This window comes from Castanea sativa, chromosome 12 (genome assembly GCF_040712315.1).
Source record: "Castanea sativa cultivar Marrone di Chiusa Pesio chromosome 12, ASM4071231v1".
In the NCBI taxonomy this organism is placed as follows: Eukaryota; Viridiplantae; Streptophyta; class Magnoliopsida; order Fagales; family Fagaceae; genus Castanea; species Castanea sativa.
Genome location: NC_134024.1, coordinates 16,288,857 through 16,305,815, shown reverse-complemented (window position 1 = coordinate 16,305,815; position 16,959 = coordinate 16,288,857). Strand labels below are relative to the sequence as shown.

At 35.4% G+C, this 16,959-nt stretch overlaps 1 protein-coding gene across 1 annotated transcript; it reads right to left on the bottom strand.

Moving 5' to 3' along the window:
- Positions 1 to 14,900: 14,900 nt before the first annotated feature.
- LOC142620259 (uncharacterized) lies at positions 14,901 to 16,201 on the bottom strand. The gene is made up of 3 exons (XM_075793657.1): positions 15,838 to 16,201; positions 15,354 to 15,702; positions 14,901 to 15,204 (listed from the first exon to the last, which is right to left on the bottom strand). The coding sequence occupies exons 1-3, from the start codon at positions 16,199 to 16,201 to the stop codon at positions 14,901 to 14,903; spliced, it is 1,017 nt and encodes a 338-aa protein (XP_075649772.1).
- Positions 16,202 to 16,959: the final 758 nt, after the last annotated feature.

The window sequence follows — 16,959 nt, the reverse complement described above, 5'->3', positions numbered from 1 at the left end:
ATCTTATCTCAAACTTCTTTATCAAACACCCCTCAGTATCTTTTAAAATTTTGTAGAAATATATCCGAAAGTATGTATTACTAGTAAACCATTATTTTCAACCCAAAAAAAAAAAATATATATATATATATAATTTTGTAGAAATATATCTGAAAATATGTATTACTAGTAGGATTTTACTAACGTGTGCCTTAAGAGTACACAATAGTATATCAATTTTGGAAAAAGTTTTATCGGAAATTGAAAAAGTTGTAAAACTTTTTCAATTTTCCATAAAACTTTTTCAAAAAATAGATAGCTTGACCGAACTCTTACTAGTAAACCTTTATTTTCAACCCAAAAAAAAAAAAGATTATCTTCAAACTAATTTGAAGAGAAACTTTTCAAACTTCTCATATATTTCTTTTTTTGGTGTAAATTTTGAGAATCTAATCGTTAAATTTCATGTTCTTTATATTTTTAACATACGTATCAAATTTCGTTCAAATTGGATGTTATTTACTTTTTAATCAATTAACTTATTTTTTATATACAATTTTAGATCACAAAAATTTGAAATTATAACATTTATTTGATGACATAACAATTGATCTTTGACCTTATTGAAATTTTGTAAACATTAAGAATATGCAATCTAAAGGTTAGATTTTCAAAATTCATACCCAATATAAAGATATATAATGAGTTTGTAGGATTTTTTTCCAAACTAGTTTGAAAAAAAACTTTGTTAAAAAAAATATATATATATAATATATATATATATACGCACACAAAAGTACAGTACCATTATTTTTCAAAACTCAGTATCTTTTAAATATTTGTACACATATTTCTGAAAATATGTACTACCAGTCTACTACCATTTTTTTTTGGCTCAATAGTAGTGTAGTTATCTACTACCATTTAGACACTTCTTTTTGGGTAAATTACTATAGTACTACACATCGCCTTCGCCTGTATATATGTTTGCCAAATAAAGCTTCTTTCTCTTCTTCCTCTTTTTCTTTTTCTTTTTCTTTTTCTTTTTTTCCCTGAGAGAGGAAACCATTGATTAGTAGCTTCAGTGAATTCTTGTCAGCCTTTTCAGAATCTTCAGTGAATTCTTGTCAGCCTTTTCAGAATCGTATTTAAAGCCAGAACTTTTGCATCTCATTACGTCATTTTTGCAAAACCAGAAACCAATTTATTTACCAATTAAGTGTCTGATTAGCTAACCAATCTCTTTTTAGTTCGTTATTCTATTACAGCAAATTTTTATTTTTATTTAAAATATTTTCAGAAATTTTTTTTCAATTTCAGCTAAATACGTTATTTTTAAACGGACCCTAAATATATGTTTGGATCCAATTTAAAAAGTCAACTTATCTTACTATTTAGTTTTTTTTTACTATTCATGAGCCTATTGAACTTTTTAGTATAATTTATAGGTTTTATCGTATTGTTTCAGCTAACTTTTAGCTTTATTTAAAATATTTTTTTTTTAAAATTTTAATTTTAATAAAATAAGCAGATCTTAAATAGATCCTAAAAATTTCATATTAGACAGCGAAACCGAGATTGGTATTTTAATATGGGAAAAAGTTTTAAAAAATGGCCTAAAAGTATTGTTTTTGTAACTATTTTTAAAAAGTTCTTTAGAAAACGACTGACTTTTTGAAAAATTTTACAGAGTATTTTTTACGGATGTTATTGGGACATTTATTAATTAATTATTTTAAAAAAAATTTAATATTATTTTTGTGAAAAATATAAAAAATTAAAAAAAAAATATTATTATTTTTTCATAATTTTTTTTAATATTATATAAACCAATGTCAGTTAACTTTTCCCTTTTAATTTAATTAATGCTTCCGAGGGATGAAACCAAGATTTTATCCCTAACATCAAAATCAAATAAAAGTTATGCTTTATTAGTTTATTTAATGAAATACTGTAAGTTAAAGTTGAATTTAAAAAAAAAAAATATATATATATATATATATTGTTTTTATCATGTGTAATTCAAGCCCTTAAGTGTGATTTAAGAATAGATTATAATTAAATTAGCTTTTAGCTCTTTTTTTTTTTTTTTTGCTAGACTATTTTCAACTAAACATCTATCAACTTATTTTATTTTATTTAGCTTTTAACTTTATTTAATAGCACTTTCAATATAAAAAAATTAACAAAAAACTAAATAAGATGTTTTCAAACAGACACAAACATCATTGGAGATTAATGAAATTAATGAATGCTCTAAGCAGAGATAGAGTTAGGACTTAGAGTTAGATGGATGGTTTTATTGTTAGCTGTATGCGATGCCTTCGACTTTCAGCTCTACTGCTTAGCCGGCAAAGGTTTTTTTATTTATTATTTTTATGTGTGTGTAAAGTGTCTTTTGTTGGTAAGGAGATAATTATTTTGTTGTTTATTTTTGGTAAAATTGGTTTATTAGTCTCAATTTTTTTTTTGTAGTTTGCTATTGTCTGATGCCTATCGGTAATTTTTGTTTTTGGGCTTGTATATATATATATTTTTTAGATTTTAGATTTATAAATTTTTTTATGGACTTTAAAAGGAGAAAAATACTAGATCTACAATTTTTTTTACAAATTGTTGTTGTGATTAGTAGTTATTAGTAAAATATATTTTTATTGAACGAAGTTGCTAAAATTAGTACCTAGATATATATAGTTATATAATTATATTATTTTTTTAAGAAAATAAGGAAGCTATTGCCCTCCTAGTCCATGAATAGCTCCATCCATGACTCTAAGGAAGCTATTGCCCTACTTTTAAAAATCTTTTATGAAAAAAAAATAACTTTTTAATTTTTTATATATTTTTTTTATAAAAATAATATCAAAACTTTTATCAAATAGGCTATTATATCCCATTCCTTAAGAGCACTCTTTACCATTACCCAAACGAAGATAAATAACAGATGCTAATTTCAAACGCTCAATGTAAATTGACACCATTTGAATCTCAAACTGGAATAATCAATATGGAAGTCAATGTCATTTCATCATTAGTGTCCGCAATTCTCGAAAAAGAGAAGTTAAGAACAAGTAAGTCATCATCTACCAAACAACACCTGTATCTTGTATTGAATTATAAATGCATATTTTTAGTAAATTAACACTTATGAGGCTTTTTATATGTTTATATTATCGATCCTACTGGTTCAAATGGTACTATTTAGCTCTCCTTTTTAGGGAGAGAGTTGGATTGGATATCCTTCCTTGGGAGCTTGTTCCTAAGTACAACTTTTATGAAAAAATATTTTCTCTATAAAGCATCTCAACTTGTAACATGAACACGCAAAGGATTAGGAAATTCGTGCATTGATGGATCTATTTTTTGAATCTCTAGAAGCAGACAAATCTTTTATTAATTAGCTCTAAACTTATAATTACGAAAACTTTTTGGCTCTTGTTCTTTTCAAAGGCTATTTAAATAACCAAGTTAATAACGTGGAAGCTATATATCAACACAACCAGATTGATCTAGAGAAATATGGTAAACTAATTGGAGGCTAATGCAAATCACAATGCAACAAAGTAGTGCACGATGGGAAACTTTCTATATTAGTTTTACTTTCAACTCCAATTTCTCCGAATCCCAACATTACTATTTTTTTTTTATAAAAATTGAGTGGCCACAAGTCACTGTCCACGTGCATGCGCACCATTTTCCATATATAAAAAGTGCGTATATATACAAACTACAGTAATAACTACAGTATTTTATCGTTGGTTCAATATATACTATTCATTGGCCTTTTTTTTTTTTCCCGAGTAATATCGCCTGTTCAACTTTTTTTTATTTTTTTTATTTTATATAATAAGAGACCCTGTTTATATATATATATATATATATTAATACAACAAATTGTCACAATATTTTCATAATTGCTAAATTTAAATTCCTTACACAGGCCAAAATAAATATCATATTGGAATCAATCACAGCTAAAAATAAAGATATTGTGAAAAAAAAATGCTACATTCACAACATTTTTTACAACGCTTTCATAACAAATCATTTATGGTAAAGCGCGAATGTGTAAAAGCTACAATAATAACTACAATACTTTTTGGTTTATTCAATATATACTGTTTATTAGCATTTTTTGTTGTTGTCGGTAATATCGTTTGGTCAACTTTTTTTTTTTTCAAATTTTTTATATACATATGAGACCCAGTTTATATGTGTATATATATGTGTGTGTGTGTATAATATAAAATATATTAATACATCAAATTGTCATAATATTTTCATAATTACTAAAGTTTTGATTCCTTATAGGTCAAAATAAAATATCATATTGGAATTAACCACAACTAAAAATAAAGATATTGGAAAAAAAGAAGTGCTACATCCACAACACTTCTCACAACACTTCTCACAACACTTTCATAACAAATTAGTGTAAAAGTTACAATAATAACTACAGTACTTTTTTGTTTGTTCAATACATACGGCTCATTGGTCAACTTTTTTTTCTTCTAATTATATATATATATATAAAATATTAATACAACAAATTGTCACAATATTTTTATAATTTCTAAAGTTTTAATTCCTTATAGGTCAAAATAAAATATCATATTGGAACTAACCACAATTAAAAATAAAGATATTGTGACAAGAAAAAAAAATGTTACATGCATAACATTTTTCACAACACTTTCATAACAAATCATTTGTGGTAAATTGTTATTAGTTCTAATTTAAAATTACCAATGAAATTACTTTTTTACCCACCAATAACAACTCGTAACAATCTATTGCTTATGATTGTTGTGAAAATGATGTAGACATAACATTTCTCTTGTGAAAATGTTAAGACATCTTGTTATTGTCATAAAATATTCACAACTGCTGAAGTGTCAATAAAATATAACAAAATTATAAAGGTATTATGAAAATGCTATACCATTTTGTTGTATTTCTAGATTATTATTATTTTTTTGGTTTAATTAACTTTGTTGAGCCAAAATTCATTGTTTTACATACAGTTTTCTTGGGTTGACTTTTTGTATTTTTTTATTGTATTTTTATCTTTAGGTGCCATTTTAAGTGAAAACACATAGTTTTACACATACACACAAAACTTAGGATTAAAACACTTTTCATCTTTTATGTTTGGGGTAGTTCACAATTCCTCCTTAAACTTTAAAATCAAGAAATTTTTCCATTAACATTTTTGAAAAGAGCAAATATGTCATATTGTTATTTTCTTAGTTAAACCCTAATGAAAGCTTATTTTTAGGTTTTAAAGATTTAGGATTAAATGTTTAGAATCATATTTTATATGTGTTGGCAAATTGAAAACAAAACATGTCTAGTTAATGTGTTAAGCATTACTCAAAGGTGTAAGTTTCAAGCTGACTGTAGAAAAGAAGAATTAGAAATTGCCGAGCTTAATCGATTAAGAATTAGGCCCGATTGATCAAAAATCGCAGAAATTGGATTCTATTGAATGCTTAAACCAGACCTATGCTCGCGAAAATGTTTAGAGTTTCAATCTAACTTGTCCGCATATAATAGGAAAACCCTAATTATGTTTTGCAGACTTTTGGAAGACTTGTGTGTTACTCTTTGTGAAATTTGAGAGGTTTTATACTTTCTATTGACATAAGCGTATACCAGAGTAAGATCTACAATCAAGCGTTGGTAGAACCTAGTTGCTGCTACAAAGATCAACAACTGAAAGTGATCTAAAACCTTTGAGTGGGATCTCAAAGTCACAAGCGTAGGTGCTTTTGTTGCAGTAAGTCCAAAGAAGAGAAGGAGGCTGTAGATTCGGAGTTTACACGTAGTCGTGTCAGTAAGTAACTATTTGAGGTAGCAATAGATTTAGGGTTAAATCTGATTGTAAAAACTTTAATTCTCTTAGAGTGGATTTGTTATACCTTGAGGATTGTTAGGTCAAATCCTCCCCAAGTTTTTACCTTAAAATGGTTTGTTTCATCGGTTTTCCTAGGTTATCATATTGTGGTGTTTTGTTGAAGGTATTTGATAAAGAAATTCAATTGTAGCATATAACTTCATTCGTTACGAAAATTTATATATTGTGACAATGTCTTAGCATAAATAAGTTGTTTATTGTTGAAAAATGATGATATTCGTTATCATTTTTAGAAGTTTTTAGTGAGTGGATATTGCCTTTAGCAAATAAGTAATAAGAAACTATTATAATAAAATAGATATTCACATATTAAATAGCTTCCATAACTATGTGTGTGATTAACTATCAAAATTCTTATACAAATAAGATTAACTTTGTATGACATACATTTTTTATTTATATAATTTCATACTTCTTCAAATAAAAATTTTATTTTAATATTTTCACTCAAGAGTTGCACGTGCCACACTAACCAGTAGTCCTTTAAAATTATTTGATTTCAACCCCGAAAATATCATATATAATTATATATTATAATGGTTAGAAATTCGATTCTTCAGTTGCCAAGTTGCCTGTCTCTTTGCAAATTAATTGTTATTTACCATAAGAACTTGTTTGGGATACAGTTGGGAAGTAAAGCTTAACTTTTCAGAAAAAAATTATCTAGAGTTTAATGAGAAAGTATATTTTGAAATTGTTACACTAGAATATGATAACCAAGTTGATTTTTTTTTTTTAAGTGAGAAATGATCAACAAATAGAACAATAAGAAATATTTATTTTCGTACTTGAATTTAAATAATTTAACAATGACCAGTGTTTATTCAAGAATTGTTTGATATAAAATGTGATAGTGAGGGTTGTTGTTGTTATTATCCATACAAGACCATCCCCACTAAAAATAAGAAGATGAAAAAGCCTTTGTGACACTAAGGCACCGTTTGTATTGCGCGTCTTTGATTCACATCTGCATTTGCATTTGCCTTCTTCTTTTTTTTCTTTTTTTTTCTTTTTTTCTCGAAGCGCCTCTTGTACTGATCATGGGACATAAACAGTGCAAGTAGGCAAAGTTACAGTATTAAAAGAGTGAATAGTGTTGCATAAATTAATTTTTAATTGTTTTCAGATTTTAGTTTTTAGCAAAATAAGCGGTATCCAAACGCACACTAAAAAAGTATTTATCAGTCTCCGCATGGTCAACTAGGCCCACCCAGCAAGAGTGCGTACATTGAAGTGTCCATTGACACTGTTGTAGAATCTAGAAAGTAAAGTTCAAATGAAAAACTCTTTACCATTTTTAGGGCCGTTTGGTATCATTTTTCTAGTAATTTTGTTTGTATTTTTTTGGAAATATGTATGGGTGAAAAAGTATATGGAAATACGTGTAATGTTGTTCAAAAACTGAAAACATGTGTTTAAACTCTTGTACCAAACGGCCCCTTAGTGTTTGACAGATACAATGTATTTATTTTTATGCCGGGTATGTTTAAATTATAATATTTTTTTTTAAATGTTTTCCCATTTTCTGGAGTTTGTTTGCCTATAAAATATTTTCCGTTAATAAAATCATTTATAAAAGTAAAACGTGTTACCTTTAAAATTTTGGTAAAACATTTTACCAAAACAAAATAGTGGTTTCTCCTCACCCCATCAAATATTGAATAGCCGATGCTTGAAGTAGCTATTTTGTTCACTGGTGTTGCCGGTGACCACTAGAAACATCGCTAAGGTGGTGGTTACTGACAATTCGGTCTTTGGAGCCACCGTTTTAGCTGCCAATTCCAATGGCTAGTCACCGGTTTTGATAATTTGCTAAAAAATTTATTTGTTATACCAAAATCTGAAAATGTATTATATGTAGAATATTTTATTTCATAACAAAATTAATGTAGTCTTAAATTTATAAAGAATGAATGGTGAATTAGGCGAGTTTCAGTTTTAGCCTTTGGTAGATGTAAGGACACAATTTGCACCTAAGCCCAAAAACAGGAAAGGAATAGGCCCAAAAAGCCCAATACAATGAATTTGTAGATAGTGGGTTAGAAATCTGGATTTTAATGAGTTTAGATAGCAAAGACAATGGGCTATCTCACAATATGACACAGATGGGATAGTTTGTGTAACGAAAATTGTCCTTGGACTCAAGCCAAGGAGACTAGATCTTATATTTCTATTTCTCAAAGACAGATTACAGATATTGTTCTTATGTCTACAGTGTTTCATTTCTTCCTCTCTCGATCCCCCCATCCTAGGGCTTTCCTCTTTCTTTTATACTTCCCTTTCTCCTCTCTCTACCCTCCACGTATGGATCAAATTGCCGGGCAGGATATTTATCCCATCGGCCTCTTCCAGAAGCTTTTGAAGATAGCTATAAGGCTGAGCCCTGCTACTCAGGCATCACTTCCTCATTAATACGGCCAGAGAGTTAGATGCAGAGCATTCAATGTGGTGGCAGCAACTTTTTCTTTAGATATTTCATAGCTTTCCTTTGTCCTATACCCCTGTGATACACATCCTTATCAACAGAGTCTCATGGAACGTTGCCTCTGGATGGCGGATAATACATTTCGACCTCTGCTTAGCTGATCCGAGGATACATTCCTCCTCGGACCAACTTCTAGGATGATTACGATCAGACTTCGCTTCTTTATAAACTAACATGGACCCTTAGTAAGATGTTTACCCATTCTCGGACTACTTAATGTCCTTGGATTGGGCCTCTGGCCCAATATGCATATAAATATGTACTTATGGACCCACCTCCCCCACAATAGTCTCTCGAGATTCTTCTTTCTAGTCCCTCGGTAAGAAATGAGGATTTTGATGTCACCATAATCATTCTATGCCCATTGCACATATCCTCTAGCCGCACGAATGCCTTTTTAACTGCTCGAGGCACGCTCCTGACGCTTCAGCTTGCAAGGCACTCCCTCATTAAATTTCTACGGCTTTATGTCCCCACGTTCTACGGTGTGATGAGGAACGTAGGCGGGAATTTTCCCGCTTGTAACCCTCCTTTGATACAAATATCATCTAAATCAAATCATTCTTCTCACTTCAACACTCATACAACAAACATGCAAAATTTCCCAGTCTACACATGCCTTTATAATTACCAAGAACTAGTTCAAGGAGATTTTTCTTCCTAGCGTAAGTCTTCATAAATCTCTTTGTTCATTTTCTTTTCATCTACTTCTCTTTTTTCTATCGTCTTCTCCTCGGCTCTTCATCCCTCTCTTTATCGTTTTAATACCTTCAAACCTCCTTTAAAAATGGGTGGATTTGCTTCTTTGGTAGACTCTAAGGAGAAACTAGAGGCTTTTAAAACCTAGTATAGGATTCCGTCGGGGGCGTTTATTAGGTATTGTAAGGAAGGAGAGTGGCATGAGAAAAGGTGGGGGAGGGAAAAGTAGCAATCCCAATGATCGCCTTTATAGAGGGGGGAATTAGAATCCCCATAGGCACAGTCACTAGGGATTACCTCAGGGCCCATAAATTAGCTCCTACCCAGAACATGTTTAGAATCCTAAGTTGTGTAGATGCACTCAATGAGAGGATGGGTTTGGGGCTCATCCACCACGATGTTAATTGGATTTACAATCTCCACCACCTAACGGGGCAGGGATACTACCTAAAGTCAAGGTATCCCGAAGTTAGGCTCACCCAATGCCTCCCCGATTCCAACAAGGGCTTAAACAAAGATTTTCTGATCGTATCTAGGGAATGGCACGATGGCCTCCCTTGTCCAACGAGAGAGGGGAAACCAGGCTCTAGGTTTAGGTCAACTATTGATAATCACCCCCTCTTCTTCTTCTTTTATTTGTGTCTATATAGAAATTTTCCTCTGATTTAGTCTTATTTTTGTTGAGGACTTTTTTTTTTTGCTTTTCTTGATGGTTTTGCAGACAAACGGGCTACTATTTCGAACTTCAGTCTTGTCAACCAGTCGAAGTTAGACGAGATACTGAAGGCTGAAGTGTTTGTTCACACTGATAATCAGCTCCAAGCAGCACAATTGTTCCCTGGCTATATTCCCATCTCCAAAACCTTCCAGGCACCGAAGTGTGTGACAAGAGCAAAAGATTCATGCCTACACCGGATAAGTGTTGTTGCCGAGGTTTTCCTTCTTCCTGAGGGCACTCCTATCCCCGAAGATACTCTCACCACACAACCTATACTAGAAGGCATCCCTACAGTACCTTTTCCACCCCAACATACAACTGGTGAAGGGACCTCCTCCCAACCCATCATCAAGGAAGAGGAAGAAATTGTTGAAGTCTCAGATTCTGAGGATGAATTTGACGTCTTCAACCAACCTTCTTCCTCGGGAAGTCCAGCCGGTGACCTCGGCACTTCATCTTCTTAACCAGCAAGCTTCTTGTAAGGAGAAATCACCACCTCAGACACAATGCCGATCGAATGCAAGACCCGACAAAGCCTTCAAGACCTGATGGAGTCTCAGGTGAAGGGTCAAGAGCCAAGTAAGACTGCCAAAACTAAACCTCCCTCCCCCAAGGACCAAGAGCAAGGGAAATCCAAACAGCCCAAGCTTCCCTCCTTTCCACCCACCCAACCCCAATGTACTGACCAGGCTGATCTCAAAAGGAAAAGGGATCAGCCTAAGGGCAAAGATGTGATAGAGGGGGGAAAGAGTCTTCCTACCAAGGAAGTTGAGCCCCAAAAAGGGGCCAAGCAGGCTCGGACATCTTAGACGGCTTTGAAGAAGAGGGTCGAGGTTCAAGCCCCTGCATCTGCTCTAGTTTGGGCCCCGACCATGATCCTAGACGACAACACTGTCATTGCCGACGCCTCCATTAGAAGTTCTGACCTAGGAACAGCTGCCTGCGTGGCTAACGCGTTAGAGCAAGCTCTTTTGCTACTTGAGGATATGGCCAACCTGAGGCAGATGAGGAAGCATGAGGTCTTCATGACATTGAAGAAGGAGCTTGCCATGGTAAGATTACCATCCAAATTTTCTTCAATTTTCACTCCCTTCTTTTATTATTATTATGTTTTGTTTATACTTAATTTTTCTGACCTGACTATGCTTCTTCGTTCCTTTTTATTTATGGGAATAGGCCGTCCAAGCTGCTCACAGGGTTAAGGAGATAATCATCAGCTCGCATAGAGCAATGAAGGACGAGGAGGTCAAGCGAGTTACTGCCCAGAAGACCTTCGAGGTGGTAGAGAAAAAGCTGCAAGAGGTAACTGCCAGTTTAAACTTGGCAAAAAGTGATAAAAAGAGCGCTAAGGCAGCTCTTAAAGTAGTTGAGAGGCAGGCCGAGACTCAACATCTGCAGCTTCGCCAGGTCAATGAAGACTACACAGCGACGAATAAGCAAATGGAGGCCCTAAACCAAGAGTCTGAAAAGGCTAAGGAGGAGGCCAATAAAGCCAGAGAAGAAGCAGAAAAAGCTAAGGAGGAAGCTGAGAAGGCAAAGGATCAAGCTAAGCAGGACGGATATGATGCTGGGGTGGCTGAGACCGAGGAAAACCTTAGGTTGGAGGTCTAAGAGGTACGTAGACATTACTGCCTCCAAGTGTGGAATGAGGCACTTACCCAGGCTGGGGTTGATACCTCTTCTGCCCTTTGGAAGGCAGAAAGTGTCTATTATGCTCTAGCTATTCGAGCACCTAGTCCATTTGTCCCCAAGGTTGATGCTACCTCCCAGGGAGTAGATGCTAGAGAGGACAGTCCTGTCAAAGCCCTTCCTTCCTCTGGTCATCTTTCTGAGGAGACTAAGCACTCTGAGGCTACTGGGAAACCAACAGAAACAACCCAAGAAGCAGCTCATGATGCTGCCCAAGTCCCCAATGCCCCCAAGGAGCCTGTCAAGGAGAAGGAATCTACCCAACCGATGGAAATTGTGCTAGCAACCCTCCCCATCCCCACTAAGGAAGACTCCAAGCTTAAGGGGCCTGCTTCTACTTACACGGCTCCCAACCAGCCTCTAAAGACTTCCAAGGACAAACTTGTACTAAAGATGAAGCCCTGACTTGTCCTCGTCTTTTTTCTATCTCTTAGACTTAGTTTTTTTTTTCTTTTTTCTTTTTTAATTATAATGTAACTTGACCTTTTGTAAGCAATTTGCCTCTTCCCAAGGCTTAAATCAATGAAAGTTACGATTCCTTTATTCATGATTGTGATGCTTGTATCTTTCCTTGTATAATTTCCGTTTTACTTAGCACTTAATTAGCAAAACAATGAGATATGCCCCACTTTGTTATCTGTATAAATGATAATACCTTTTTAACTAATAAACAGAACAAAAATTAGTAAGTCAACAAAATTAGCAAAACACCCTTGTAATTGCAAAAATCCATACACCACAACAGAACAATCATTCACATCATTCCCCACATAACTTAATGATCTTAAGGAAGTAATCAGATATAGACCAGACAATAAATATGTTTGATTTACTTACAAATGCTTTAAGTGATGCTCATGAACATTCACTTGTTCAGATCACTGTTTTGGGGGTCTTCAAGGTATGTGATCGGAGGAGCCAGGCAAGACCAAAGCTCTATCTGATACTTTGAAGGATGACTTGAAGTGTTAATTTACCCAAAGTAGATGGTCCGAGGAACCAGATATAACTAAGATTCTATTTAACACTTAGAAAAATGACTTGAAATATCAATTTATCCAAGGTATGTGGTCCGAGGAGCCAGGTATGACCAATGTTTCGTTTGATACTTAAAAAATGACTTGAAGTGTTAATTTACCCAAAGTAGATGGTTCGAGGAACCAGACATAGCTAAGGTTCTGTTTAACACTTAGTAAAATAACTAAAAATATCAATTTACCCAATGTATGTGGTCTGAGGAGCTAGGCATGACCAAGATTCTATTTGATACTTAGAAAGATGACTTGAAATATCAATTTATCCAAGGTATATGGTCCGAGGAGCCAGGCATGATCAATGTTCTGTTTGATACTTAACCATAATGAAAAATGTAATGTATAAAGTAATAAACAATATATAACATAAAGAACCTTCATTAATAATAATACATTCGCAAGTTATTTACATTCCAAGGATGTGGTACAACATTGTTATCTAGATCTTTAAGATAATAAGCCCTTATCCCAGCCACCGAGGTTATGCGATATGGCCCTTCCTAGTTGGGCCCTAATTTTCCCTACACTGGGTTTTTTGCAGTACCCAGAACTTTCCTTAAAACCAAATCCCCTGGCGCCAGTGGCCTTAGCTTCACGTTTGAACCATAGCCTTGTTTGAGCTTGTGTTAATAATATGTTAATTGAACCATGACGTTCTCTCTTCGTTTTTCGACCAAATCCAAGCTTCTTCCCAATAACTCATCGTTATTGTCTAGAGTGAAAGAACTCATCCTCAGTGTTGAAAAACCGATTTCAAGAGGAATTACAGCCTCGACCCCATAGGTCATTGAAAATGGTATCTCCCCCGTTGATCTTCGGGGGGTAGTTCGATACGTCCAAAGGACGTGTGACAATTCTTCCACCCATTTTCCCTTAGCATCATCCAACCTCTTCTTAAGCCCATTCACTATTATTTTATTGACGGCCTCAGCCTGTCCATTCCCCTATGGATAAGTCAAGGTGGAATATCTGTTTATAATGCTTAGATCGCAACAATATCTTCTGAAGGCCTTACTATCAAACTGAAGGCCGTTATCTGAAATAAGGGTGTGAGGAATTCCAAACCTGGTGACAATATTTTTCCAAACAAATCTTTTTGCATCCAAATTCCTGATATTTGACAGTGGCTCAGTTTCAACCAATTTAGTGAAATAATCTGTGCCTACGAGCAGCCATCTCCTATTCCCTGCAGCCTTAGGGAAGGGTCCTACAATATTCAAGCCCCATTGAGCAAAAGGCCAAGGGCTGGATAGAGGATTAAGGACGCCCCCTAGTTGATGAATGTTGGGAGCAAACCTCTGACATTGGTCACATATCTTCGCATACTCTTGTGCTTCCTTTTGCATATTTGGCCACCAATACCTTTATGTAAGAGCCCTATGAGATAAAGACCTTTCTCCAATGTGACTTCCACAAATCCCTTCATGTAACTCTTCCAAAAGTAGCTATGTTGCTTCAGGGTGTATACACAGCAGATATGGTCCAAAAAAAGAGCGTTTGTACAACTTTTGATCATCAGATAGTCAGAACCGAGATGCCTTTCTACGCACTTTATCTGTCTTAGACTTCTCTTCAGGCAAGACATCTTCCTTATGGAATAACACTACGGGGTCCATCCAACTAGGTCCCACCCTGATCTGATGAATTCGGATAATGTCACCGTTCATCTCCGTAGGTTTGCATAGATCTTCAATAAGGATAACTCGAGGTAGGCCTTGCACAGAGGATGTCGCAAGGGTGGCCAGGGAATCTGCATGGGTATTCCAGCTTCTGGGGATCTGTACTAAGGCAAAAGATTCAAACTTTGACTGTAAATGTCTCACCTGGTTCAAATATTCTTGCATTCTTAGATCCCTAGCCTCCAACTCTCCTTCCACCTGGCCCAGTACTAATCGTGAATCTGAGAACATCTGCACTATTTTCCCCCCCATCTTCTGAACCATAGCCATTCATACTAGTAGAGTTTCATACTTAGCTTCATTATTGGTGGCCGAGAATCCCAATCTTAGGGATTTCTCAATAGTAATTCCTTTAGGAGGTACCAAAACTAGCCTCACTCCATATCCTCTTTGATTCGTTGCTCCGTCAACGTACATTTTCCATAATAGAGGTTCCTTGAGGGAAATCATGCCAACTGATTTTTCATCCATCTACGGCCTCTTGGCATTCTCTTCTAGTGAGGGCTTGGCAAATTTAGCCATGAGGTTAGCCAGGACTTAGCCCCTTACGAAGGTGTGGAGCATGTACTTGATATCAAAAGCCCCTAGAATCGTACCCCACTTGGCTATCATTCTAGTGTAGTCAGCACTTCGAAGAAGTGACTTAAGTGGAAGTTGAGTTAAGACGACAACTGTGTGAGATTAGAAATAGTGAAGGAGCTTATGTTTGGCATGCACTACTGCCAAAATGGCCTTTTCCATGGGTAAGTAATGAACTTCGGCTTCCTGTAATGACTTGGCACATAATAACCAGCCTTTGCACACTATTGTCAATTCGTATCAGCACCAAGCTCACCGCATGGGAAGCAACAACAATATATGCAAACAAGACTTCATCCACCTCGGGACTAGACATGATAGGCGGCCGAGACAGGTATTCTTTTAATTTTTGGAAGGCCAAAACACATTCTTCGGTCCACTCAAAGCCCTTCGACTTATTTAACAATTGGAAGAAGGGTCTGCACCTGTTTGCAGATTGAGAAATGAACCGGTTCAAAGCAGCTGTCATCCTTGTCAACTTTTGGACCTTTTTAGGGTTTCGAGGTAGTTGTAAATTGTTGATTGCTTTGATTTGGTCAGGATTGACTTCAATCCTCGGTGAGTGACCATGTACCCTAAGAATTTTCCTGAACCAACACTGAAAGAGCATTTAGAAGCATTATGGCGAAGATTGTGTTTTCGCAATATCTCAAATACATTCTCGAGATCACCAACATGCCTGAACTCTATTTTACTCTTGACCACCATATCATCTATATAAATCTTAATGTTCTTTCCTAGTTGTGGCTCAAACATCCTGGTTATCATCCTCTGATAGGTAGACCTAGCATTCTTCAAGCCAAAGGGCATTACTTTGTAGTGATAATTCCCTATAGGAGTAACAAAAGTTGTTTTCTCTTGGTCATCTAATCTAAAGCCAAAGGTATTTGGTGATATACTTGAAAGGCGTCCAGAAAACTCATCTGAGGATGACCAACAATAGCATTGACCAACTAGTCTATCCGAAGCATAGGAAAAGGATCCTTAGGACAAGCTTTATTCAAATCTGTAAAGTCAACAAATATGCACCACTTCCCATTCTTCTTCTTTATTATTACTGTATTGGCCAACCACTCTGAGTAGAACACTTCTTTGATAGTCCCTTGCTTGCTTGAGCTTGTTCACTTCCACCTTAACAGCGTCAGAATGCACCTTAGATAAATGTTGAGGTCGTTGCTTCTTTGGGAGGACGGCTGGGTTGACATTTAGGTGATGGCAAATGAAATTTGGGTTTACCTCGAAGGCTTCATAAGCATTCCACGCGAATATATCGATGTTCCTCTTCAAAAATATAACTAGCTCCTCCTTCTCTTGGGGAGGCAACTGAACTCCGACCTGAAAAAATTTCTCCGGGTCATCGTCTATAACAATTTCCTCCAGCTTCTCACACACAGGCTTTTCTAACACTGCCTCCACGGGCATGACCGGGGTCCTTGATTGCTATGAGCCCCTCTCAGTAGAGGCTGAGGATTCAACCTCAGGTTTATGCATAATTGCAGCCGCCATACACTGCCTAGCCACGGATTGGCTCCCAACCAGCTCTTCAATCTGGTCCCCAGACAAAAATTTCACCTTTAAATGTAGAGTTGAGGAAACAGCTCCTAGAGTATGAAGCCAAAGTCTTGCTACAATGGCTGTGTAGGGAGAGTAAGCATCTACCACAATAAAGTCCACCTCCACTACCTCTGAACCTGCTTGCACAAGTAATCTAATCTGGCCTTTTGGAATGACAACTTTCCCATCAAAGCTTATAAATGGTGAATCATAGGCTGTCATGTCCTCCAGTTTCAAGTCTAGCCCTTTGTGTAAGTCAGGGTACATAATCTTTGCACCACTACCCTGGTCTACCATCACCTTCTTCACATCATACCCTCTTATCCTGAGCGTGACTACCAAAGCATTATTGTATGTCTACGTAGTCCCAATCTTGTCTTATCTGAAAAACTCAATGCCGATCAGATATTTCCCCTAGCCCTTTTCGACTCAGAATTAGAGTCATCGGCAAGTGTTCATGCTATAAACATCACTCTGGAAGGACGATAACCAGTCCTCCTAGGAGCAGCAAAGATGACATTAATCGTGCCCAAAGGAGGCCTTGAATAAGTGTTTCCCTGAGTTACTGATTCTGAGTGGTCTTTCTACCTATTGGGCCGATACAAAAACTGTTTTAATCTTCCATC